The sequence below is a fragment of the Bidens hawaiensis genome, unplaced genomic scaffold, assembly GCF_021521415.1.
Source record: "Bidens hawaiensis isolate Kalapana, Puna unplaced genomic scaffold, B.hawaiensis_p1.1 tig00000888_1, whole genome shotgun sequence".
NCBI lineage: Eukaryota > Viridiplantae > Streptophyta > Magnoliopsida > Asterales > Asteraceae > Bidens > Bidens hawaiensis.
The window spans coordinates 3,640,840-3,667,098 of NW_027491051.1; the positions used below are offsets into that span (position 1 = coordinate 3,640,840).

At 35.9% G+C, this 26,259-nt stretch overlaps 1 protein-coding gene across 1 annotated transcript; it reads left to right on the forward strand.

Moving 5' to 3' along the window:
- Positions 1–7,516: 7,516 nt before the first annotated feature.
- LOC143543778 (uncharacterized) lies at positions 7,517–8,035 on the forward strand. The gene has a single exon (XM_077036027.1). The coding sequence runs from the start codon at positions 7,517–7,519 to the stop codon at positions 8,033–8,035; it is 519 nt and encodes a 172-aa protein (XP_076892142.1).
- The last annotated feature ends 18,224 nt before the right edge of the window (positions 8,036–26,259 follow it).

Sequence of the window (26,259 nt, forward strand, 5' to 3'; positions counted from 1 at the left end):
GAAACCGTTATAAAGTTAACTCGCAAAGAATAAAAAATTAAAACCGATGTAGAAAATTGCCAACTGGAACCACAAATCAAGACATCACCCATTTCATACTATAACAATAGAAACAAAATCGCTTGATCAGATCTAAGTTTATGAAGAGCCATCGTAGTAGTAATAGTTATAAAGATAAAATAATACTTGCCTGCAAATAGCCTTTCTGACCCGTAACCAACCGAACTCGTTCCGACCCTAACCTGTTCCATCCAAAACCAGACTAAAAAAGAATCGTGGTTTGAGTCAAAAAAATTTCAATTGTATAGCTAGAACTTATAAAGAACCTGTTAACGACAAACAAAAATACCAAAGGCAAGGTGGGTCAGATATGGAGACATAAAGCATTTAGAAACAAAATTATAAATGTAACCATAAACAGCAATATGCGCGACCTTTAAATTCGGCAAGTTCACATGATGGAAATCGTTACAGTTTCCTAACAAAAGAATATTATACGTATATAAATCATAAAAAAAAATAAACAAGTTTACTGCACACCTGTAGAGCCAAATTCACTCCACCATTTTCGTTGCAATTAACCTAAACAATAACCCAAGAAGCACAACTTTAATGTAAAGAAACCAAGAAATTGAGAGGGATTTTTTCATGTTCTGGTAACTGTTTCAACACGTAGCAAGTGAACTTCAATTGAATCAACAGTACCTAGATTATAATAAAATTTCAATTAACCTAAATTGTGAATTGGTATCAATACACAGATTAAGTACAATAGCTGAATTTGCGTAAGATGAACCTTAGATAAAAACAACTAAACAACCCAATTGAGAAAGAAGCTTAAATAAAATCGAGAATAATGGCGTGATAATATATAGGAATGAACGGCGTATATAAAGAGACAGACATTGAATTACATTCATAGTAGTTAAAGGGTAATTTAAGAGATGATTGAACGATGAAACCGATTAGAATTGATTAGGTTGCTAACGGTGGCTGGTTAAAGTAATTAATTTAGTGGTAATAATATAGGTTTAAGTATATGAACAACCATTTTAAGTCCTTTTAATGATAATAGATACACTTTAATGAGACTTTAAACTCCTTGAATTGATGGCATCATAAACCATAAAGGACACAAGAGTAAATTTATAAAACTTGACGCTTCGTGAATTTGTAAGAGATGCTTGAAGTGCGAAACAATGTAATGGCAAATTACATTTTATGCCCAATTATGAAATGACACTTGTGTCATCGTTCTTTAATTGTGAAATGACTCTTTTGTCCATCACTTATGCTTAATAATATAATATAGATATAGATTAGTAAGTTTTTTATATTAATAAGTTCTCTCACTTGCCAATTAGTATCAGGTTTTCCTGATATCATAAGCAGGGAAAAGCATTAGTTTTGGTATTAATAAAATAATTTTAATAGTTAATAGGGTAATTACATGAACGGTTTCTATTATATTTGTGGAATGCATCACATTTTTTTTCTTCTATTTTAACTATTGGCTATTGCGAATGTTTGTGCTGACTACCTAGTTTATCACAAATTACCATTCTAGAGCTGGTTAAATAACAGCATTTTCTATTGATTTGATAATCATGATCATAGTGTTCTAAAGCTGCTCTTTTAGTTGTAAACAGGTTGCATATTGAATATAGTGTTTATGTCTGGATAGACACTCCTAAAAGCCTAAAACACAATAATTGTTTTTGGAAATTGTAATATAGCCACACATAGGTACTTGTTAGGCTAAGAGGAATACGCCGCTTATCACAATTTCCCTCATTCGTCACGTCTGTGCTACGTTAGCTTTCCCCTCATCATTCACAACACCCTTCAATCAAAGAAATACACCATTCTCCATTATTGCCACAATTCCGTTATTTAATAATAAAAAGAAAAAAAAAATAATGATTGGTTAAACCCTCAAGTGAGAGGGAATGACCTTACTGACTGTGGCCAGTATCATCAGGTCATGCAAGACCATTATTTAGGGGAGGGGGGGGGGGGGGGTTTCAAGGAGACTATGTAGGTTATAGATGCACAAACTGATGTTTTTGATCTAAAGCTTTCATTCAAAAAAGTCAAAACCAGTTTTGGTTCGAACCGGTTTGAACCTGAACCGGGTTTCTACAACGAAATTCACAAACTGGCCATTCTCCATTATTATCCACAATTCTGTTATTTAATAATAAAAAGAATTAAAAAAATAATGATTGGTTAAACCCTCAAGTGAGAGGGAATGACCTTACTGACTGTGGCTAGTATCATCAGCTCATGCATGACCATTTTAGGGAGGGGGGGGGGGTGTTCCAAGGAGACTATGTAGGCTAGAGATGCACAAACCGATTTTTTTAACCTAAACTGGTTTCGTTTTAAACAGAACCGGTTTTCATTAAAAAAAGTTAAAACCAGTTTTGGTTCAAACCGGTTTGAACCTGAACCAAGTTTCTACAACGAAATTCACAAACTGATGTAACCGGGTTCCCAATCGGTTTTTAATGAACCGGTTGAAAACCGGTTTTGCATGTTGGAATTCGGAACTTGCACTCTGCTTTGTTTGAGAACTAGTATTATGACACGCTGCGTTGCGGCGGCGGGGGTGTGAATTCGTAACCATAACGTATTAAGACCCTTATGTAGCGACGACGGGTGTGACACTCCATAAATTAAGCCATTTACCGTATAATGCTTAATTATGATTTCTTAACGTTAATTCCCGCATGATTAAATTTCATTAAGATTAATCACAACGAATCTATCATAAACCCACATTTGCATGACAAATTGCATAGAAGTAATTAATTTTATTTAAACTACTAGACTTTCGGATTATGTCTGACGGATATGGGCATTGGTGATAAATACTTTTAAACGAATCAAACGTATATCTAAATGAATCGGGAGTATATAGGAAATATTTGGAAACCGAATAGTAAACAATTCATCTAGCATTCATTATTTTAATTATTTTGTGAACTATTATCGATTAACAAAGTACGAGCCTTTAAACTATATGTAAGGCCCCGTTAACGGTGCCTCACTTTTGACGTTGGATTTACTTATAAACACAGTTCTAAATATCAGAGTTAATTAAAACTTTCGCGGAATAATATTAAAGGCAACAATTTATTACAAACGTTCATAACTTGTCTTTTTAAAGCATAACATAACATATAATATCAACATCATAACATATCTTCATATGTCAGTCTCTTCCAATCCTGCCATGTGTCTCTTTCAAGCTAGCTGTTGCAATCTATTTACCTGCGTGCATACTAAAGGTCAGCTACGCTTAGTGTGTTCTAGTTAACCAAATAACTTACTTTACATACACATATACGTGCCCGAAGGTACGCATTACATACTTAACATGTTCATCATTCTTTCATATACATTCATAACTAACCTTACATTATAAAAAGCATTTCGCCCTACATACCTCGGATATTATTAGGGTCCGGTACCCTCCATCCTCGAATATTATTAGGGTCTGGTTTCCCTTCTTCCTCGGATATTATTAGGGTCCGGTACCCTCCATCCTTAGATATTATTAGGATCCGGTCTCCCTTTCTTTCCTACTATCATACCATACCTTTCCATATATATAATTGTATGTTTCATACGTACATACATCATTCATCCATCCTATACACAATCATATTATCAAACCATCACCTGGCAGTGCATGCAATATCCAAAGATCATTCACACACCGACAAGCTTTCATTCACATTTAAGATATACATAAATAACATACAAATTATACATGACGTACACTTACCGTTAAGGTAAGTGTATTAACTATCACATCGAGTATGCACACAGCCCCGAAAACATAACAAGGAATGGGGCTAGAAACTCACCTGAATGCGGTTACGTTCACCGTTTATGGTTATTCCTTTCTTGAGCTGTGCACGACTAACTGTATAACAATTACACGTATCAATTCAACTATCACTACCCATAAACGCGTTTCTAGTTTAATTATTACCCTCAACGAACGGGGTCCGGGGGCAGCGCCCCTGGAAGTAGGGTTCTAGGGGCGGCAGCCCCTAGCAGGGTCCAAGGGACAGAGCCCCTGGCTGGGATCGAGCTGCCAGGTCAGCTAGGAAAAATTTTATTTTTATTAACTGTCTTAACACATTTTCCATTAGGATTTTAAGTTATTATTTAATTTGCTAACTTAAAAAGTTCGAGGGCTTCTTTGTCATTAAATCATTCTTATCTAACTCTAGGGACCATTCTGTCATTTTATTAAACTTCTAGTTCGTTACCCAATTCTTAACAAAGTGGGTTCATAACGAATGAACCCATTCGTTACTTCATGACGAACTTACTATTATAACGAATATGTCTTCATGAAGAATCGGACCTTATAACGAACTGGTCCTTATAATGAATTTGGGCTTATTCGTTTGGTCTGGTTAACGAATTGAACTTCATAGCGAATTGAACCCTTATAACGAACTGGCATTTATAACGAACTGCTTAACGAATTGGTCAATGAATTGCTTAACGAACGGAAGTAGCTCGCTATTCTTCCTTAACGAATTAACATAACGAATTACCGCTAATTCGTTATTTCTCCGCTAACGAATTAGGGTTAGGTCAGAATGTCAGAATATTCTCTGACATCCTCGTACACACTTTTCCGGCGCAGTCATCGCCGGAAAACCGCGATCTCGCCGGAAAAGCGAGATCTCACTCGTTTTTCACCGTTTTTGGTCTCGTTCGATCCAGATCTGAGCTAGGGTGACCCCTACACGCATATTTTTATCGGTTGATACCCTATTTCATCCGGATCTTGTGACTTTAACGGTTTAGGGTGTCGGCTCGTCGTTTCGCTACTAGATCTAGCGGGTTTGGATCCATACAATATCATATTATCATTACCTCGGGTTGGAAATCAATTTTTCTTCTTGGTTTCGGCAAATATGAAAAGAGAACTAGAGAGAGAACTTAAGTGTGTGTTTTGGATGGTGTATGGAATATGTGAAATGAATGGATTAATGGGTGATTATGATCTATATATTATGGGTCCTGGGCTCAAGCCCATGATCTTTTCTTCTTTCCTTTTTAACCCAAGCCCATAACTCATATCTATTTAACCCAACACAAGCCCGACTCATAATAACTCATAATTTATTTTATTAAATAAAACGAGAAAATGGGATGTTACACTGTATGATGCATTGGAGTCTAAAAATGTTGGCTGGTATTTAACAACTAAACTCCATAAAATATTACCTGATCATCTAACATGCCTTTAACGTTTCCTAGTTAATCCTTGAATAACTAAACAACTAAAACACATATAAAATAAATATTAGATGACTTGTAATTAGCTTACAAATAATACTTAATATTATCAAATAATAAATTAATGCGCTTTTAAATTACAAAACTAACTCTTACGGATAAAAACTTATATGAAGTATTGTACCAAAATCATACCCACTTTATTTGCTTTGGAACTAGACTGCAAGCAAGCAAGCAAAGCAAATAAATAGAAAAGTCCTTCATGCACCATATGTCCACCAACTTCTCACCCTTTTATGTTCACGTGACAAACCATGCCAAACTAAACACACATCCATTTATAATATTATTTGAAATAGTGTACATTCCAACCATGTGGAAATTAAGAGTGTCGGTGAAAGATTTTTATAACCAACTTCAATCAGCAAAACACCTCCCATGCCCTGTCTTTTCTGCATCTTAGGTCAAGACCACTATACAACACTACTCAATTATTTGCAACTTGTTTAGTTACATACACACACACACACTCTATCACCAACTTCAAATCTAACTATATTCAACACTCAGCCTCACATATCATGATGTTGGTGCTTCACATTAAGTGAATCCAGATAACACAAAACATACAACTACTCTCTATCTCTCTCTCTCTTATCCCATTGTTGTGACCAGACCCAAACCATCATCATTTTCCCGACGACAGTAGCTCTCAACAACCATTGAGCAACCCTCAATCCGCCACCTACCACCACATAAAACACCACCAGCCACTTTCATCTCTCTAGCTCTATCTCCGTTGCACCGTAACACTATCGTAACATCACCGAAATATCACCGTAACACCACCGAAACACGACGCAGCCAAGCCGTACCACCATAACCCACCTTTGCCACCATCGGTAGTCACCTCTAACTGCCTTCATCATTCTACTGGAACCACAAACCTTGACCACCACCTTTTGTCTCTCTAAAAACCCCTCACAATCCCCCTATGTTATTAACTACTACAAGCCACACATTTCCTTTATCTACATACACTCTCTCTTTCTCTTAAGACCAAGATGGTGTAGGAAGTCTCTACCGGGAAGCCGTGTTAGATTTAATCCCTCCAAGTTAAAGTCTAGGGTTAGTTATGTAAATATGTCATAGTATGTTTTAGTTAGTTTTAATATTTATGTATTGTAGAAGGATTGAAGTTGTAATTAGTATTGAGATCAATAGACATGCACGTCTATATAAACCTTCAACATCAATAACGAATTCATTCCTTTTGCAATTGTTATCTTCTTATTTTCATTGATCGATCATTCTTTCGTTTATCTTGGGCAACAATTGGCATCAGAGCCATCTTAATTGCTCTCAATTGAAATCAATTGCCAAAAATTTTTTTGATTCGATTTGGGTTCTACAAATTGTTTGTGGAATTGTTTGAGACGTCAACAGAAGAATCGAAATCAAATCCATTCAAATCGTGATTCACATTCATTGTGATTTTTTCTAAATTGTTTAGAAAACTTTAACGATTTAAACATCGGTTGTTACAAGAATCTTTGTGATTTAATAGCAATCATCTTTTATAAGGATCTGTGTGATATAAACAAGAATCCTTTAGTGTAATTGCAATCATTTAATTGAACTTGAATTTAAAAAAACAACAAATTGTTGTTTTCGCTGGATCGAAGATATGGCCTTCAAAAGCCATTATTGGTTGTTTGGTTGTGTTGTACGCAAGGAACAGAAAAGAAAAAAAAGGGGCACCCATACACCGCTAATTTAAAGTTTGTTTAATCAAAGGTATGAGAATTAACCAGTGTTTCTGTTCTTACGAAAATTAAGAAAAGGGGGCTGCACCACTTATTTTTTTTCCACGGTCAAGTGAAAACCTAAACATATTATTATTTTTTTTTTGATAAAAAAGTACCCCAAGTATTTTGAAATACATTATTTGATATCGAAAACCAAAATATTGATTGTTGAAATCATTGTTATAAATCTAATAAAGATTTACTCTTTATTTAGAAATCATTTTGGTAAAATTAAACCCGAAATCAGATTGTTGGAATTTGTTACTGTAGTGGTTTAATCATATACGAATAAGGATTGAACCGAGTTTTGCTGTAAACTTTTAAAGACGGTTCTTATAAGTTTAAAAGGTTAAACTTAATTATCTAAAACCTTGTTTATACTTTGTGTGTAATTTATACTTTGTGTATAATAAGTATTATTATCTTTAAAAGAAACCATGTCGGAAAGTCCAAAGGATAATAATGCTATTGTAACGCATAAAGAACCGGGATCATCTTTTTCGAATTTCCAATGCCCTATGTTAAAATCAACTAACTATACAACATGGGCAATTCGAATGAAGACCATGCTAGATGCAAATGGCCTCTGGGAAATGATAGAACCCGATGAAAAAACAAGAATAGATGTCAAGAAAGACAAATATACTATTGCATACTTGTTTCAATCTTTATCCGAAGATTTACTCCTACAAGTTGCAGACTGTAAAACTGCAAGAGAGGTGTGGGATTCATTAAGAACCAGACATATTGGTGCAACGCAAGTGCAAGAAGCACGGTTGCAAAGCATTAAGTCTGAGTTTGATAAATCACAAATGAAAGATGATGAGACTATTGATTCTTTCACATTGAGACTAACAAATGTTGTTAGTAAAGCAACTAGTTGTGGTGAAAAGATTGATCAAACCACGCTAGTAAGAAAAATCTTAACCTCAATGCCCGATAGGTTTTTCATATAATTGCTTCGATTGAGCAATTTACTGATCTAAAGCAAGTAACCGTGGACGATATTATCGGGAGGCTTAAAACTTATGAGGAAAGGATTAAATCCAAAAGAGGAGTTGTGACCGACACTCAGGATAAACTCTTGTTCACACGCCATGACAAGAATGAGAGTCATGGGAAAAATTTTGGAAATCATGGACCGAAGAGGTTCAATGCATCACGAAAGAATTGGCGTGATGGCAAGGGAAAACATGTTGATAAGGATGAAAAATCATCTCAACATTCCCATTACAATAAACCTAAGAAAACTCAAAGAGATCTGAGTAAGGTTAAGTGCTATAAATGCAAGCAGCGTGGGCATTATGCCAACACGTGTCCTCAAAGGGATCAAACACATGATCAATCTAACTTAGTGGAAAAGGACAAAGAACCCACGTTGTTGATGGCAGTTCTTAGTGAACATGAGATCCATCAAGAAATTTTCCTAAATGAAAAGGAAATTAAGCCTAATCTATATACATCCATCAATGAGAGTCTATGGTACTTAGACAATGGTGCAAGTAACCATATGACTGGTAATAGAAATCATTTCAAAGAACTAGACGAAAAGATCTCCGGACGAGTCCGTTTTGGTGATGGTTCGTTTGTAGATATTAAAGGGCGAGGCTCAATTCTGTTGGAATGTAAAAATAAGGAACAAAGAATTATATCTTATGTTTACTACATTCCAAGTTTGAAAAGCAATATTCTGAGCCTCGGACAATTAACTGAAAACGGCTGTAAAGTTTTGTTGGAACGTGACTCTTTATTTCTATATGACCATAATCAAACATTGCTTATGAAAGTCACACGCTCAAGGAATAGACTTTACAATATCAATCTGAAAATTGGTGAACCCGTTTGTTTATTGTCCAAATTAGATGACGAGGCATGGCTGTGGCATGCTCGGTTGGGTCATCTAAACTTTGACGCGATAAAGTCAATGACTCATAAAAATTTGGTTCATGGGATTCCTCGTATTAATCATGCAAGTCAAGTTTGTGACGCATGTCTCTTGGGAAAGCACGTTAGAGCCCCATTCCCGAACCAAGCCAAGTTTAAATCAATTAAACCATTAGACTTGGTTTATGGAGACCTTTGTGGTCCTATATCACCAGCTACCTATTCTGGAAAGAAATATATTTTCTTACTTGTAGACGATTGTACTCGTTACATGTGGGTATATTTCTTAACTTCTAAAGATCAAGCCTTTAAAGTTTTTAGAGAATTTAAAAGGATGGTGGAAAATGAGGTTGGAACAAAATTAAAAATGTTAAGAACTGATAGAGGGGGAGAGTTCACATCGAGTGAATTCCATCAGTTCTGTAAAGATAATGGTATAGCCAGGCAACTTACAACACCATATTCACCACAACAGAACGGTGTGGTTGAACGTAGAAATAGAACTATGTTAGCTACTACGCGTAGCATAATGAAGGCTATGTCAATGCCTCAAAACTTTTGGGGTGAAGCTGTAAGGCATACCATATACATTTTAAACCGAATCCCAACTAAAGCACTAATGAATGCTACACCTTTTGAAGCGTTAAAAGGTAGAAAACCAAACCTAAAACATTTAAGGGTTTTCGGGTGTGTAGCATATGCTAAGGTACCATCAAATCATCTTGCCAAATTAGATGATAGAAGTGTCAAGATGGTATATTTGGGAATTGAGGAAGGATCAAAAGCATATAGACTTTATGATCCCAATACTAAACGAATTTGCATCAGCCGAGATGTAAAATTCTTGGAAAAGGATTCATGGAATTGGAAAGAGTACATGAATGAAGTTGGTAGTGAGGAACCTGAATGGGTAGACTTCATTGTTGAGGATAACTTTAATGAAGTTCCTCAAGAAAACAATGAAACAATCTCGGTGACTCAAGAGGATGAATATACGAAAGATAATGGCCAAGAATATGAAGAACCATTATCTCCTAATTCTCCTAGCAATCTTGTCACACCTCCAACATACGTTTATGAGCCAAATTCAGCCGAGGCTGATATAGACCAATTACTGATAGCTCATTAGATTCTTTCGATCATTCACCATTGAGAGGTTTTAAACCTTTGGGAGATGTGTATAAAATGTCCAAAAGATTAACACTGATGTTAATGAACTTTTTCTGGCTGAAGAAGAACCTCATAATTACAAGGAGGCAGTCAAGGACAAGAAATGGATTGAGGCTATGCAAGCTGAGATAGACTTAATAAACAAGGATAATACTTGGAAATTGACCAAATTACCCAATGATCATAAGGCAATTGGCCTAAAATGGGTATTCAAGACCAAAAGAGATGCGAGCGGGGAAATAATAGAGCATAAGGCTCGTTTGGTAGCCAAAGGCTATGTACAATAGCATGGTATAGACTTTGATGAAGTCTTTGCTCCTGTAGCCTGCATAGAGACGGTTCGTCTCATCTTAGCTCTTGCAGCTTATAATGGATGGGAAGTACATCACCTTGATGTAAAATCCGCATTTCTACATGGCGAACTGAAGGAAGAAGTCTATGTTTCACAACCCGAAGGATTTGTGAAAACACAAGATGCAGGAAAGGTCTACAAGACTTAGACAAGCGCCACGTGCATGGAATGTGAAACTTGATCACACTTTAAAATCACTTGATTTTAAGAAATGTACGTTGGAACATGCAGTCTATACGAAGAAAAGCAAAAGTTCTACTTTGCTTGTTGGAGTCTATGTTGATGATCTAATAATAACTGGATCTTCAAAGAAAGAAATAGACTTGTTCAAAACTCAAATGGAAGAAAAATTTGAGATGAGTGACCTTGGGTTATTGGCTTACTATCTTGGTATAGAATTTACCCAATCAGGGGGTGAAATATCTATCAAGCAAGCTGGTTACATTACAAAGATTCTAAAGAATGCTGGAATTTTGGATAGTAATGAAACCAAAATCCCTATGAACCTCGGTACACTCCTGACTAAAACCGAAGGTGGAAAATCGGTTGATCCCACTGAATATAGAAGTCTAATTGGATGCTTAAGGTATCTACTTCATACTAGACTGGATTTGTCATATTCAGTTGGTTTACTCAGCAGGTTTATGCAAGAACCTAAAGAACACCATTTCAAAGCCATTCATCAAGTTCTACGTTATATCAAAGGCACTAAAGACTTTGGTATAACTTATAAGAGGAATGCAGGATGTAAAATAACTGGTTATAGTAATAGCAGTTATGGTGTTAATACTGAAGAAAAAAAAAGGCACTACGGGGATAGTGTTCTATTTTGGGAATTCTCCCATAACTTGGTGTACACAAAAGCAACAAACTGTGGCACTCTCTTCATGTGAATCTGAATTCATGGCTGCAACGGCTGCAGCATGTCAAGCACTATGGCTAAAGAGACTACTAAGTGAACTCACCGGATGGAAAGAAGAAAAGATTACTCTATATGTCGACAACATATCCGCTGTCGCGCTGATGAAGAACCCGGTGTTTCATGAAAGAAGTAAACACATTGACACCCGCTATCATTTCATAAGGGAATGTGTCGAAGACAATCACATCACTGTTAAACATATAAGTGGAGAATTTCAAAGAGCAGACATCTTAACAAAAGCATTGGCAAGGATAAAGTTTGCTACAATGAGGAAACTGCTCGGTGTTGAAGACTTACTTGTTCGTGATTAAGGGGGTGATTGTTAGATTTAATCCCTCCAAGTTAAAGTCTAGGGTTAGTTATGTAAATATGTCATAGTATGTTTTAGTTAGTTTTAATATTTATGTCTTGTAGAAGGATTGAAGTTGTAATTAGTATTGAGATCAATAAACATGTACGTCTATATAAACCTTAAACATCAATAAAGAATTCATACCTTTTGCAATTGTTATCTTCTTATTTTCATTGATCGATCATTCTTTCTTTTATCTTGGGCAACAAGCCGAACGAGCTTTACGGTGGAGAAACAAGCTCAAGACCCTCTAATCTCTCTCTAAACCTTAATCTTATAACTAAGTGAGCTAAACTTTCTTTAAAATTCGTTTATAAATGGGTTATGCTATGCTAAGCTTTCACTTGTACAACAATATAATTGCACCTTTAACATGTTAAGGAAAACCATAAACATGCGTGAAAACCTTATTATTGTTAAAAAGTGTTACATTTGAGAGAATCACTTGAAACGGGTTAAAAGTAAGTTAAACAAGCTTACACAACAAGAGAATAATAAGTGTCTTAAGAAAGTTATAAACTTGGCTTCCAATTATTATAAATAAAAAATAGGTTTAAATGAATACGTGCGGTTTTCGATGCAAAGGTAAAAGCACTTCTTTAGTCAAAGCGTACTTTACAAAAATTCAATAAATAGAAATGGAATTTTTATAATCTCTTATGATTTAAATACATTTTTGTATTTAAAATATCTCTTAAATGTAATTTTGTAAACTATATGCTTCAAAATGACAAAATATATTTTGGATAAGAAATACGACGTTTTAGTGTCAAAATGATAAATTTTACACAAATATATATTTTGGAGAAATATATACACACACACGTTAGACGTAAATATAATAGTTTTGTTTTTATGAACTAACTGACCAAAACGTTATATGAAAATAACTCAGAAATTTACAGACGAATATAATATATAATAATATTATATTTTATTATAATATTAATCGCAACTTAAAGAAATGTTACCCAAAAATAAAGATATAATTTTAGTATATATTTATTTAACACTCAACCAAGTAAACCGGTTATGTCTAAATGAAACTGACACTAATAAAAACTAGGGGTGTTCAAAACTATCCGTATCCGAATCCGAATTCGTATCCGAATTATCCGACTGTCCGTATCCGAACTATCCGAATTTTCGGATATACGAATCCCGGATATCCGAAAATTCGGATTCGGATATCAATTTTTAGATTTTTCGGATATCCGAAATATCCGAACTATCCGATATTTTAATTTTAATATTTTTTAATTTTATATTATATAACACATTTAATAATAAACCTAGATCTAGATCTCCTTGACAAACACAAACACTCCAGCGCCTCCTCTCTTCTCAACCTTTTTCTTTCTAACTTCCACCATCATCCACATCACATACACAAACACAGCCCGACCGCAACACCACCGTCACCATCCTCTTCCGTCCTTGGCCGCAGCACCACCGTCAGTCGTCGTCTCCACCATCGTCCGACGGAGTACCACTGTCACCATCATCGGTCGTCGTATCCACCATCGTCCGTCCTCGTATCCACTCTCCGGCCACCGAAATCCACTCTCCAGCCACCCGTCTCCACTCTCCGCCGCTGGCAATAACTATTTGGTGTTTGTATGTTTGGTTTGTTGGATTTAAAAACTTGTTATTTGGTTGTTGTATGCTTGATTTGTTGGATTTGGAAACTTGGATTCTTAAGATGATATTTGGTTTTTATTATTAAAACAATTTTTTTTCCGGATATTCGGATATCCAAGGTTCGGATATCCGAGATATCCGAAGTTTCGGATTCGGATAGTGATTTTCATTATCCGAAAGGTTCAGATATCGGGTTTCGGATTTCCGAAAATTCGGATATCCGGTTTTGAACAGCCCTAATAAAAACTATATTCTTACTATTTATATAAGTATATAAATACATATTTTTTTTTCTAAAAGGAATATAAAAACTTATGACAACGGGTCGTCCCAAAACTACTATGTGAAACGTTATTTACGAAATAAACGGAATGATCGGTTGGGGAAAGCAACCGACACAGAAAACGAAACGATCGGTTGGTGAAAGCAATCGACACCTTAAACGAAAAGATTGGTTGGTGAAAGCAACCAACGCCTTAAATAAAACGATCGGTTGATGAAAGCAACCGACACAACAAATGAAACGACCGGCTGGTGAAAGCAACCGACACAAACGAATTAATGAAACTACTAGTTGGGTGAAAGCGACTAGCATAAACCGACTTGCGAGTCGATAATGGAAACTAACTGCTCTTACACGTTTAGGACGTGTGAAGGCAACGGACCTCGGGTCTAAACTGAAATTGCTAGCGAACCAAACACTGAACTCATGAGGTGAGTTTCACTACCCCCTTTTTACTGTTTTATTGTTTTACTGTTTTATTAATCCAGGGAGGGGGGGGGGCATACACATCTACTTTTTTATACGATACACACAATCCTTATGCGAACATGAGTTGGACTATATAGTGCTAAAAGCCCCTTGCTTGCATACTATAACCTTTAGCTAACGGTGTTAGCCACAAGAATATACGAATAGTACTATTGACGTTGACATTTCCCCCTACTGTTAGGTTAGCCGCGCTAACCTACGATATTGCATAGAAACAGGGTGTGTATATTCCATCTGTGAGATTTGAACATGGAAAAAGGATATAAGTCGTGGTTTGGTTATAGGCTCAGCGTTCGTCATATTAATTCGTAGATTTAGCTAGTCTAAGGAGGATCATCGTATTTGTTTAAACATATTATCGTATACTTATTTGTGAACTGATTCAAACTTTTATGAATAACGTGATTTCATATCGAGTCTCAAAACCTGTGAACTCACCAACCATTGTGTTAACTTTTTAAACGTATGTTTTTCTAGTTAATTAACAACGCTCATAAGGAATCACGAAGACGAGACCTCAATGCATAATTAGGATACCAGTTTGGAGGATTTTGTGTGTATAACCCTGTCGTTCATATACGAGAAATCTCCTAATTGTTCTCAACAAATTTTGTTTGAAAATAAGTTATGATTTGTAAACACTTTTAATACTATTGGTATCCTTATACATGTATGTTGGCGACAATCATATACTTACGGTATACATGACGTCACTCGCCCGCGCTTTCGTTTTGGCGTGGTGTGACAGCGGGGGTGCAAAATCCTAAAAAAGAAATTTGTTTAACCCAATTAGGTTTAACCCACTCAAGACATCAACAATAGGAAAGCGAGAGGATTAGGCAACATCATCGCCTGCTAACTTATATAGCTAAAGAGGTTGTGTTATGTTGATCTTGCGTCAACCGTTTAACCTGATTGCTAAATTTCTTTCATTGAAAACACAAAGTTATGAAAGTATGGTTTCTACATACTCTTGCAAACTCAAATGAAAACTGAACTGGAGATTTAACCTGTGAGATTAAAACAAAGTTTGTGACTTAAGTGACAATAGAGAGGAAATTAAGAGAAACATAAAGAATGGGAACAAAGTTGCTTACTATTCCCCAAGAAGAATCACCAGAGTAGCTCATGATACGCTCTGAAAGACTACCAAGATTAATTTCCATGCTCATTGCCCTTTCGTATTTCTTGTATTTTTCAGTCAACGGGGCAAAACCTATAAAAAAATTCATAAAGCACATGTATCGTAAAATTTTTATTAACTTTCAAGTTGATAATTGAGCAAAACTAACTCTTGAGTGTGAAACAAACCTTCTCGATACGCTCAAGTTCCTTTTGATAATCATTATCTTTGTACCCCAGCTGCTTAAACAGGCACGCCGACCAGCTGCAAGAAATAAAGATGGTGAATCACTTTTGAGAAAATAAAATCTGTTATGCAAAAACCATCTCTCTTACTTTTAACGCATAAAACCTCCTAAATTATTTATAGAATCATATTAATACTGGAATAATATAATTTTGATGATCATACTTGACATATTCAACTTCAAGTTATGCAATAGACCTTAAATATGCATATGAAGCTCCATTTAGCCCATCCTTCAAACATCCTACTGATGTAATAATTCTGTTGAATCCCATTATTGCTTCAATTGCTTTACCACGTTTATCCAAACTTCATGTCATTCCTCTTATTGATTTGCCTACAAATCCCTTGTCATGTCGAGGAATTCATAACAACATATATGTTACCACAGTTTAATAGGCATACATGCACTGAAAATGAAGTATTGAAATAGACAATTCACGAATACATTTTATTGGATATATGAAACCATTATATGAAAACCAACATATGTTACTTACCATATGAATATGGCTAGCCTTTCTATCATCCTTTACAAATCTAAAATCATACTTGTATTAACAGTGAACTAAATGACTACAAATTAGGGAAACATAAGCACAAATAAAGAAATTAAGTTTAACAACAAAACCAAGATGTAAACATACACCCTAAAATTATTGATTAAAACACAAATAGACACTAAACTGCAGAGTCTGCCACCGCCGAAGACAACCGGAAGTTCACAGTGCCTAGGTTTCACTTTGGAACCCGAAAATAGTCGAGTCCGGAGACACTACCGCCGCCTATGGTGTCTCTTCTTTCGTAGGTCGTAACCGCTATAGATGACCGGACCCAATGGAATTACACACAGGTCGGAAAACAGAGACACCATGAACCACCGTCGTACATCCACCACCGTTATAGACAACCGAAGTTCACCGTCTCCTAGGGTTCCTAAATGGAACCCGGCAACAGTCGAACATCGGCGCTAGTTTACATGGACAACAAAGCCGCCGGTGGCAGCGGTGAGACACCATAATTGAGGTGGCATGCGGTGATGGCTTAGATAGACAATTGTGGTTGTGAAATGGGAGAGGGGTGGGGTGACGGAGTCACATAACACAATCACATAACAATTGTGATGATTGTGATGGATTGCGAAATCTAGAAGACTGGAGAGGTGGTGCGGCTACAAAATGGGGGGTTTTCGTCAGTGACGTCCAGTCAGAAAAATAAGTTTTTGTTTTTGCGGTGTAATGGTGTTGTAACCTAAGGGGGGAGGGTTATTCTAAAAAGAAGAAGTTTCCTAGGAAGACTAGGGATAAATCTTAGCCATTTAATAATGTTAATCAATGGTTGAAATTTAAAATTATCAAAAACCGCCATAGTTTCCTAGAATTACTTTTTCACCTCTATAACCGACATAGTTTCCTAGAATTGTTCTTTCACCATAGGTTGTAGTGCCACATGCCAAAAATCTATTGGTTCTTGTCATTCTTAGGAAACTCTTTATTTTTATTTTAACCCTTTTCTATAACCTAATATATATATATATACGGTAAGGATTCTAAAAAAACCCTTTAGAAATTGAGAACTTTGAGAACAATTTTGAGCCACAAAAAAAACATCTAAAAAAAATTTAAAAAATCATAAAACAAAAGAAAATCAAATTTTTAAAAAAGTAAAAAAACCAAAATTCTTATATTTCATTCCGGTTTCATAAAAAAATAAAAATAAAATAAAATAAAAACACTTTCTATTATACACTTGTGTATAATTTCATAAAATCTCTAGTTATATAATACACACATATATACATTATTATTTACCTTAAATTGCACATATGTGTATAAAAAAACGTGTATAAAATTTAAAAGGGATATTGGTTTAAAATACTCTCAACGTTAACCCATTGGTAGATAGCACTCCCAACTTACGAAATGTTCTCCAACACTCCCAACTTTTAACATATTTTCTCGAGGCACCAACTACGTTAGTGTTTTGGGTAAAAATGTCATTTTTCAAAGTTTATTTGTATTATTATATGTTCCACCCTCTATCTCTACCGAACCACCACCCATCTTCCCTGCCGACAACCACCAACCACCACCGTCGCTAACAGCCACCAACCATCACTGCCACTTACAATCATTCATCACCCCTCTTATTTAGTGTTTGCAATCGAGTAGGTAACAAACCATATAGAAAACATTCTAAATCGATCCTGCCCCATTGATCTTTCTGGTTCATCAACATCAACCCACCTACAACAATTTTCCTCCCTTATTTCCTTGAAAACCACATGCACCCCATCTCAGATTAACAAATAAACGACATCAATTTACGAATAACTTTAACTCAAAAAGAAAAGGGTATTAACAAACTGCAGATCGGCCGGTCAATTACAAATTACAGAGGTTAGAGTTTCAGACAGGGTTTTTGTTCGTTGCTTCCACGGTCGCCAGAGGTGTTTGTATATTTCTAATTTGTTTCAAGGTCCTCCCTTGGTGTTTGAATGGAGCATGTGACCTTCATTGTCTTCTAATGAAAATACGGGTACGACAGTGGTGAGGTGACGGAACCCTAGTCGCTGCTACCTCTTCTTCGCATACATCCACCTCTGCCGCTGTACATCTACAAATCACCATTGTCTCAACTTTGCATTGTTATAGGATTCGTCGAGGAACAGAGATGCAATATCATACCGGCGCCGGAAAATATGGCGGACCGTCGCAGGAATACACGCCAGACTGTCTTTTTCTCTCTCATCAGCATTCTCTCTCTATGATTGACAATCTATCTCTCTCTAGTATGTTATATGGTTAGAGATTTAAGTTTAAACAAGTTAAATTTCATTCTCACCCCCTACACTAATTTGAATGACATTTTTTGTCCAAAACACTAACGAGATTAGTGTTCTGTTAGACGGGGAGTGGTATAGGAAAATAGGGTGTAAGTTGGGAGTGGTGGGTAACAAATCGAAAGTTGGAAGTGTTAACAACCAATGAGTCAAAGTTGAGAGTATTAAAAACCAATATCCCAATAAGTATTATACATATGTGTATAATTTTGTTAAACCGATATTTTTTTTATTTTTTTTATAAAACTGGGATGAATGAAAAATTAATTTTTTGGGTTTTTTTTACTTTTTTTTATTTTATAGTTTTTTTTTGTTTAATATTTTTTTTTATTTTATGTTAAGAAGAGTGTTTTTTGTGGTCTAAAATGGTTATCAAAGTTCTCAATTTCAAAATAGTTCTCACATGATCCTAATCCTATATATATATATATATATATATATATATATATATATATATATATATATATATACATATATAGGGGAAGGTTCATGTACATTTTGATCTTAACATGAGAACGTAGGAAATAATGCCAATTTATTTAAAAATGAGAACGTAAGAAACAATATCAACTACAATACTAATCTACATAAACAATGACTTATAATAACAAAAAAAAAACCTGAGAATTACAACAAAAGAATCAAAATTAAGAATAAGATAATAACAACATATACCAGCAAATACTTATAACAGCAAAAGAAAACATCTAATAATAACAACAAAATATAAATCAGCAAATACTGATAACGTCTCATAATCGAAAATTAGCAAATAAGAACAAAAAATAGCAGCAAACACCTATAAAAATAAACCTAATCATAACTACAAATCAGTTCTCGCCGTTTTCATGTTAAGAATAAAATGTATTTGATCTTGTTTCTACATATATATATATATCACACATAATAATATAATGATAATACACACACACAACACACACGCAACCAATGGCGATAAATACCCCCTATCGCCCCTAAAATCGGGGGGGGGGGGGGGGGTTCTCGCCCTTCTTCGCCGCTTGTCGCCCGGATTCACCGCCCACTACTGGTGGCCTAAGTGGACTTGAAGGGTAGTGATGGACGAGGTGAAGGACACGTGGAAGTGGTAAAGCTGTTTATTCGTGTACAAATATTGTTGCACCATGTACAAAACATACATGCATGTAAGGTGTGACATTCATCAATTTTGGTACCTGAAAATTCGACCCGTTTAAAATAAAAAATTCCAAAGGCCATCATGCAAATTCTAAAAAAGGGATTTATGGAAGTTTTATTTGGTTTTAAAAGCATTTCTAAAATTCAAGGGCCTTTGTGCAAATATCATAAAATCAATCCCAAACTCCCCACCTTGCTTTCCGATGAAGCCTTCTCCATATCAGACGTCAATTTCGGGCTATTTACGGCAAGCATTTAACCCTAAATTAACTACCGAATCCGGCAATTTAATATACCGTTTAACTCGGGATCTTATACTAAACTTTTCGCCACCATTTATGAGACCTAATTTCTAGTTATTGACTCCAATTATCCAAGCGTAAAATCATGGATTTACCATAATTATTTACGCGTTTATAACCCTATAAAAGGGTAACGATTACACTTGTTTTCGACGCATCACAGCATCGCCCCTTTCCCTCACTTAAATCGGCAGCCTCCGTTCCCTTTCCTCCGCCGCTGCCGCTAGTACTCCGGTGAAGCTCGCTGGTTATTATTTAGCATCGGTTCAAAGTAAATCATTCCACTAATCGGTTCGTCCGAATGTCCTAATCAAAAGCTCTTTCGTTCCATTTGTTAATTGCTAAGATCCAAGTTTTTATGAATCAAATGTTAGAATTGGGTTTATATTTAAATGGTTAAGAAGATAAAGCATTATTATTATTATTATTATTATTTTCACATCTGCATGTCTAAATTTATTATTACTATTATTATTTATTTATTTACTTATTATTTTAAAAAGTAAAGTGTGGATATCTTATGCTTTATTAGAATGTACGTATATATTCGAGTTATAAAGTTTTAATTCGAGAAACATAAACCATCTTATAACGACAACTCGAAACGCAACGCTTATCTATTCACCAGAGCTAGTCTTAATACGCGTTAATTACCATGTAGCCTTCACGTTGACGACGTTTAAACCTTAAAACTCTCGGGTGGATCATCTAGCCACTTACCATGTGAGTTTACATACCCCTTTTCCATCTTTTATATTTTGGGGGTAGCATGTATACATTATTCAATTTTACACGTTTTATTTACACATCTATTTAAAACATAATTCAATATATGTTTAAGTGTGATTATTGCATGCTTTATGTGCTTAAATGTTTATTTTATGTATTGGTGCTTGGTATCTCATTATCATCTAGTATGATCATACATTTACCCTAGTAAATTGATTTTGTATCAATAGGAACGGTCCACATCTATTTAATTGTTTACATTTTCTTAAGAATTGTAATACTCATCATTGACATATGAATTGTGACTTTTTATCCATATATAACTCAACTAAAACTTATGTATTCTCACCAACATTCGTGTTGACAGACTCTATTTTTATGCATGTTGCAGGTACAAGTAGTTTACATTGCTCAAGTTCGAAGAAATTAGTTTTACCTTATAATATTATTCAAAATACAAAAGCATGATGTAATTGTTGCCTATTATTGAATTTGTGTACTTGTTTAATGTTAATGAAATTAAATAATTATTGTCGCTTTAATTAGTGTCTTTTGAGCTACTGCCCAATCAATGGGTTACGCCCCGGCATTTTCCGCCGCCTATGGTCAGGGTGTGCATAAGTCCTCGGTGCCCTACTTTGATGCTGGATTTACTCACAAACACAGTTATAAATATCATAGTTAATTAAAACATCCACGGAATAATAATAAGAGTCAACCATTCGTTACAAACATTCATAACTTGTCTTTTAAAACATAACATAAAATATAATATCATATCATCATGACAAATCTTCAGATGCCAGCCTCTTCACTCTTGCCATATGTCCCCCTCAAGCGAGCTGTCTCAGTCTATTAACCCGCGTGCATACTAAAAGTCAGCTACGCTGAGTGAGTTCTAGTTAATACAGGTAACATACAATACATCCATATACTTGCTTAAATACGCATCCAAAGATACATATAACATACTTATCTTTTTACCTTTTTCGTACTTTCATACTTTCATAATTTCATTCTTTCTTTCATACATACATATATACATACATTTCGTCCTATAACCTTCGCAGATATTATTAGGGTCTGTTCCCTACATTCGCAGATATTATTAGGGTATGTTCCCTTTATTTGCAGATATTATTAGGGTCTGTTCCCTACAATCGCATATATTATTAGGGTATGTTCCCTACCTTCGCTCTACCATACTTTCATACTAACATTTTTACAATTACATATTCTAACACTTACCTCCCTTGGTGATACATGCAATATCCAAAGATCGTTCACATACCGACAAGCTTTCATTCATATTCACATTATAATATCTATCACATATATCATCCATGCATACACTTACCACTCAAGGTAAGTGTATTAACTAATCACATTGAGTATGCACACAACCCCGAAAACATAACAAGGAAGTGGGGCTACAAACTCAACCGAGTCCGTTTACGTTCACCGTTAATGGCTATTCCTTTCTTTAACTGTGCACGACTATCTGTTTAATAAACACATTATATAATACTGCTCTAGCCATTCTTATTTGTCGGCTTAATTAGTCATAAGAATCTAAGCCGGTTTTACCGCATTGATCTTTAATCGGTTAGTTAATTGTTATTCATTTACCCTTTATGGTTTCTTTAATTGGTTAAAAAGTCCAAGGGCTTCTATGTAATTAAATAATTTTGTCTAAGTCCAGGGACCTTTCTATCATTTTATCAAACTTCGTACGTCATTTGACCCTTAACGAATGGCGGCTCATTCGTTGACTGGACTAACGGATGAGCATCTAACGAACGTGAGCTCATTCGTTAGTCTGGTCTAACGAATGACCTCCAATGAATGAGGGTTCTATACGAATGGGCTACTCATTCATTACTTCATAACGAATAGGTCTTTCATAACGAATGGACTCATTCGTTTGATCTGGCTAATGAATGGACCTTCCAACGGATGGGGGCGGGGTTCATTCTTTAGTTCTATACAATGAATGGCATAACGAATGGCAGTTCATTTGTTGTTCTTCCTTAACGAATGGGCATAGCTCATTCGTTACACGCGCCTAGGGTTAGGTTAGAGAATGTCAGAACATTCCTTGACATTCCCTAAACATTTCCCTATCGCCGGCGCGGTCGTTACCGAAAACCAGGATCTCGCCGGAAAAGCGAGATCTCACTTGTTTTTCTACCTTTCTTCACTGTTTTCGTCCCGTTTGATTTAGATCCGAGCTAGGGTGACCCCTAAGCTCGTCTCTCCATCGGGGTTATACCTGATTCCATTAAGATCTCGTGACTTTAATGGTTGAAGGTGTCGGTTAGTCGTTTCGCGACTAGATCTAGCAGGTTTGGATCCATATAAGATCATACTATCATTACCTTGGATCAATGCTCTGTTTCTTTCTTGGGTTCGGCTAGAGAAAGAGAAAGAAGTGAGAGTTTAAGTGTGTGTTTTGGATGGTGTATGGAATGGGTGGAAATGAATGGTTTAATGAATAATTTTGGTTTATATATTACGGGTCATGGGCTTAGGCCCATGGTCTTTCTTCCTTCCTTATTAATATAATTCCATTACCCACATGTATTTAACCCAACACAAGTCCGACTCATAATAACTAATATTATTATTTTATTAACCGAAACAGGAATCTAGATGTTACAAGTATTCCCTCCTTAAAGAGATTTCGTCTCCGAAACCTAACAATCCGGGGTAAAACTTGTGCATCTCTTTTTCAACTTCCCAAGTGGCATCTGATCCTTTGCGATGCTTCCACATCACTTTCACCAAAGGGATAACTTTGTACGAAGTTGCTTTTCCTTCCGATCAACGATCTCTACAGGCTGTTCGATATAGTTTAATTGTTCATCAACCTCAATGTCTACTAATGGCACATGTGACATGTTATTAGCTAGACATTTTCTTAGATATGAAACGTGAAAAGTAGAATGAATTCCTTCCAACTCTTCGGGTAAACCTAGCTTGTAAGCCACTTCACCTACTCTATCTACAATCTTGAATGGTCTAAAGTATCTTGGACTCAACTTCTCCCTCTTCCTAGAAAGGATGATTCCTTTCCAAGGCGAGACCTTGAGCATCACATTGTCACCAACGTTAAATTCGATTGGTCGTCGCCGCTTATCAGCATACGACTTCTGACGATCTTGAGCAGCTTTCATTCTTGCCTTGATATGGTCAAACCTTGACGAGGTTTCTTGCACCACTTTCAAACTTCCAATCTCTTTCTGATCAATCTCTCCCCAACATACAGGGGTTCTACAACGTCTACCATATAGCATCTCAAACGATGGCATACCAATTCTCGAGTGGTAGCTATTTTTATAGGAGAAATTTGTCAGGTGCAGATGATCATCCCAACTTCCTCTAAAGTCTAAAACACAAGCACGCAGCTGTAACCCCGTTACCGGTGCCCTACATTGGACGTTGGATTTACTCATAAACACAGTTCTAAATATCAGTGTTAATTAAAACTTTCGCGTAATAATATAAAACATCAACCATTCATTACAATTATCCATAATTTGTCTTTTAAAACATAGCATAAATTATAACATTCGAAACTTCATGACAATCTTCAGATGCCAGCCTCTTCAAACCTACCATGTGTCCATCTCAAACCAGCTGTCTCAATCTGTTAACCTGCGTGCATACTAAAAGTCAGCTACGCTGAGTGAGTTCTAGTTAATCACACATTATACCATACATACACTTACCTTCGATTATGCATCCGAAGACACATAATCGTTACTTTACTAATTTACTTTCATTACATAAATTCATACATACGTTCATACCTTATTACTTTCATACTATATAAATTACTGTCCTTTTCTATCTCGGATATTATTAGGGTCAAATCCCTTCCTTTTCTATCTCAGATATTATTAGGGTCTGATCCCTCTTTTCTTTGTCTATCTCAGATATTATTAGGGTATGATCCCTTTCTCGTCTATCTCGGATATTATTAGGGTCTGATCCCTTTTTACTTCTCTATCTTAGATATTATTAGGGTCTGATCTCTTTCTTCTCTATCTCAGATATTATTAGGGTCTGATCCCTCTTTCTTCATCTTCATACATACTGTCTATAAATGCCCATAACATACATACTTTCTTTAATCATTCATACGTATTCATATGTTGTACATATATCTATCATGCACATCCATCTATCATAAACATACCTCCTTTGTTAGCACGTGAAATATCCGAAGATCGTTCACGTACCGACAAGCTTTCGATATACATAACTCCCTTGTCAACACGTGCAATATCCGAAGATCGTTCACGTATCGATAAGCTTTCATTCACATTTAAGATATACATACATAACATATAAATCATACATGGCATACACTTACCATTTAAGGTAAGTGTATTAACTATCAAATCGAGTATGCACACAGCCCCGAAAACATAACAAGGAAATGGGGCTAGAAACTCACCTGAATGCGGTTACGTTCACCGTTTATAGTTATTCCTTTCTTGAGTTGTGCACGACTAACTGTATAACATGTACACGTATTAATTAACTATCACTACTCGTATTGTATTCCTATATTTATATTACCCACAACGAACGGGGGTCCGGGGGGCAGCGCCCCTGGCAGCGAGGTTCTAGGGGCGGCAACCCCTAGCAGGGTCCAAGGGGCAGAGCCCCTGGCTGGGGTCGAGCTGCCAGGTCCGCTTGGAAAAATTTTATTTCCATTAACTATAGTAACACATTTCCATTAGAATTTTAATTCATTAATTAATTTGCTAACTTAAAAGTTCAAGGGCTCCTTTGTAATTAAATCATTCTTTTTCTAAATTCAGGGACCATTCTGTCTATTTGTTAAACTTCTAGTTCGTTACATTACTCTTAACGAACTGGCTTATCTTAGTGAACTGGTCCATGTAGCGAATTGATCCCTTTAACGAACTAGTTATTAAACGAATCAGTCCATAGCGGACCAGTCCAGGTAACGAATCGGTCCATCTAATTCGTTATCTTCTTCTAACGAACTGGCTATACGAATCAAGGGTAATTCGTTATCCTTTTCCCTTAACGAATCGGACACGAACTAGAGCTAGTTCGTTAGGCTCCCTTAGACGAATCGGTTAGCGAATCACCTTTAATTCGCTAAATTCCCTTTTGCGAACTAGGGTTAGGTCAGAATGTCAGGGAACATTCCCTGACATCCTTACCTCGTACATTCTTTCCGGCGCCGTTGCCGGAAAAACGCGGTTTCGCCGGAAAAACGAGTTTTGACTCGTTTTTCATCGTTTTTCGCCCCGTTCGATCCAGATCTGAGCTATGGTGATCCTTAAACTTATCTTAGGTTCAGTTTATACCAGATTCCCTCCGGATCTCGTGGCTTAACGGCTTAACAGTGTCGGCTTGTCGTTTCGTGACCATTTGTTACGGGTTTGGGTTTATACAATATCAAACTATCATTACCTCGGGTCGGTGCTCCGTTTCCTTGGTGATTTCGGCTATAGAAGGAGAAAACTAGAGAGAATCTTAAGTGTGTGTTTTGGGTGGTGTATGGGATATGTGTAAATGAGGAATTAAATGGTGGTTATGGTTTATATATTTATGGATCATGGGCTTATGCCCATGGTCTTCCCTTCTTTCTTTCATAACCCAAGTCCATAACCCATATCCATTTAACCCGACCCTAGCCCAACTCG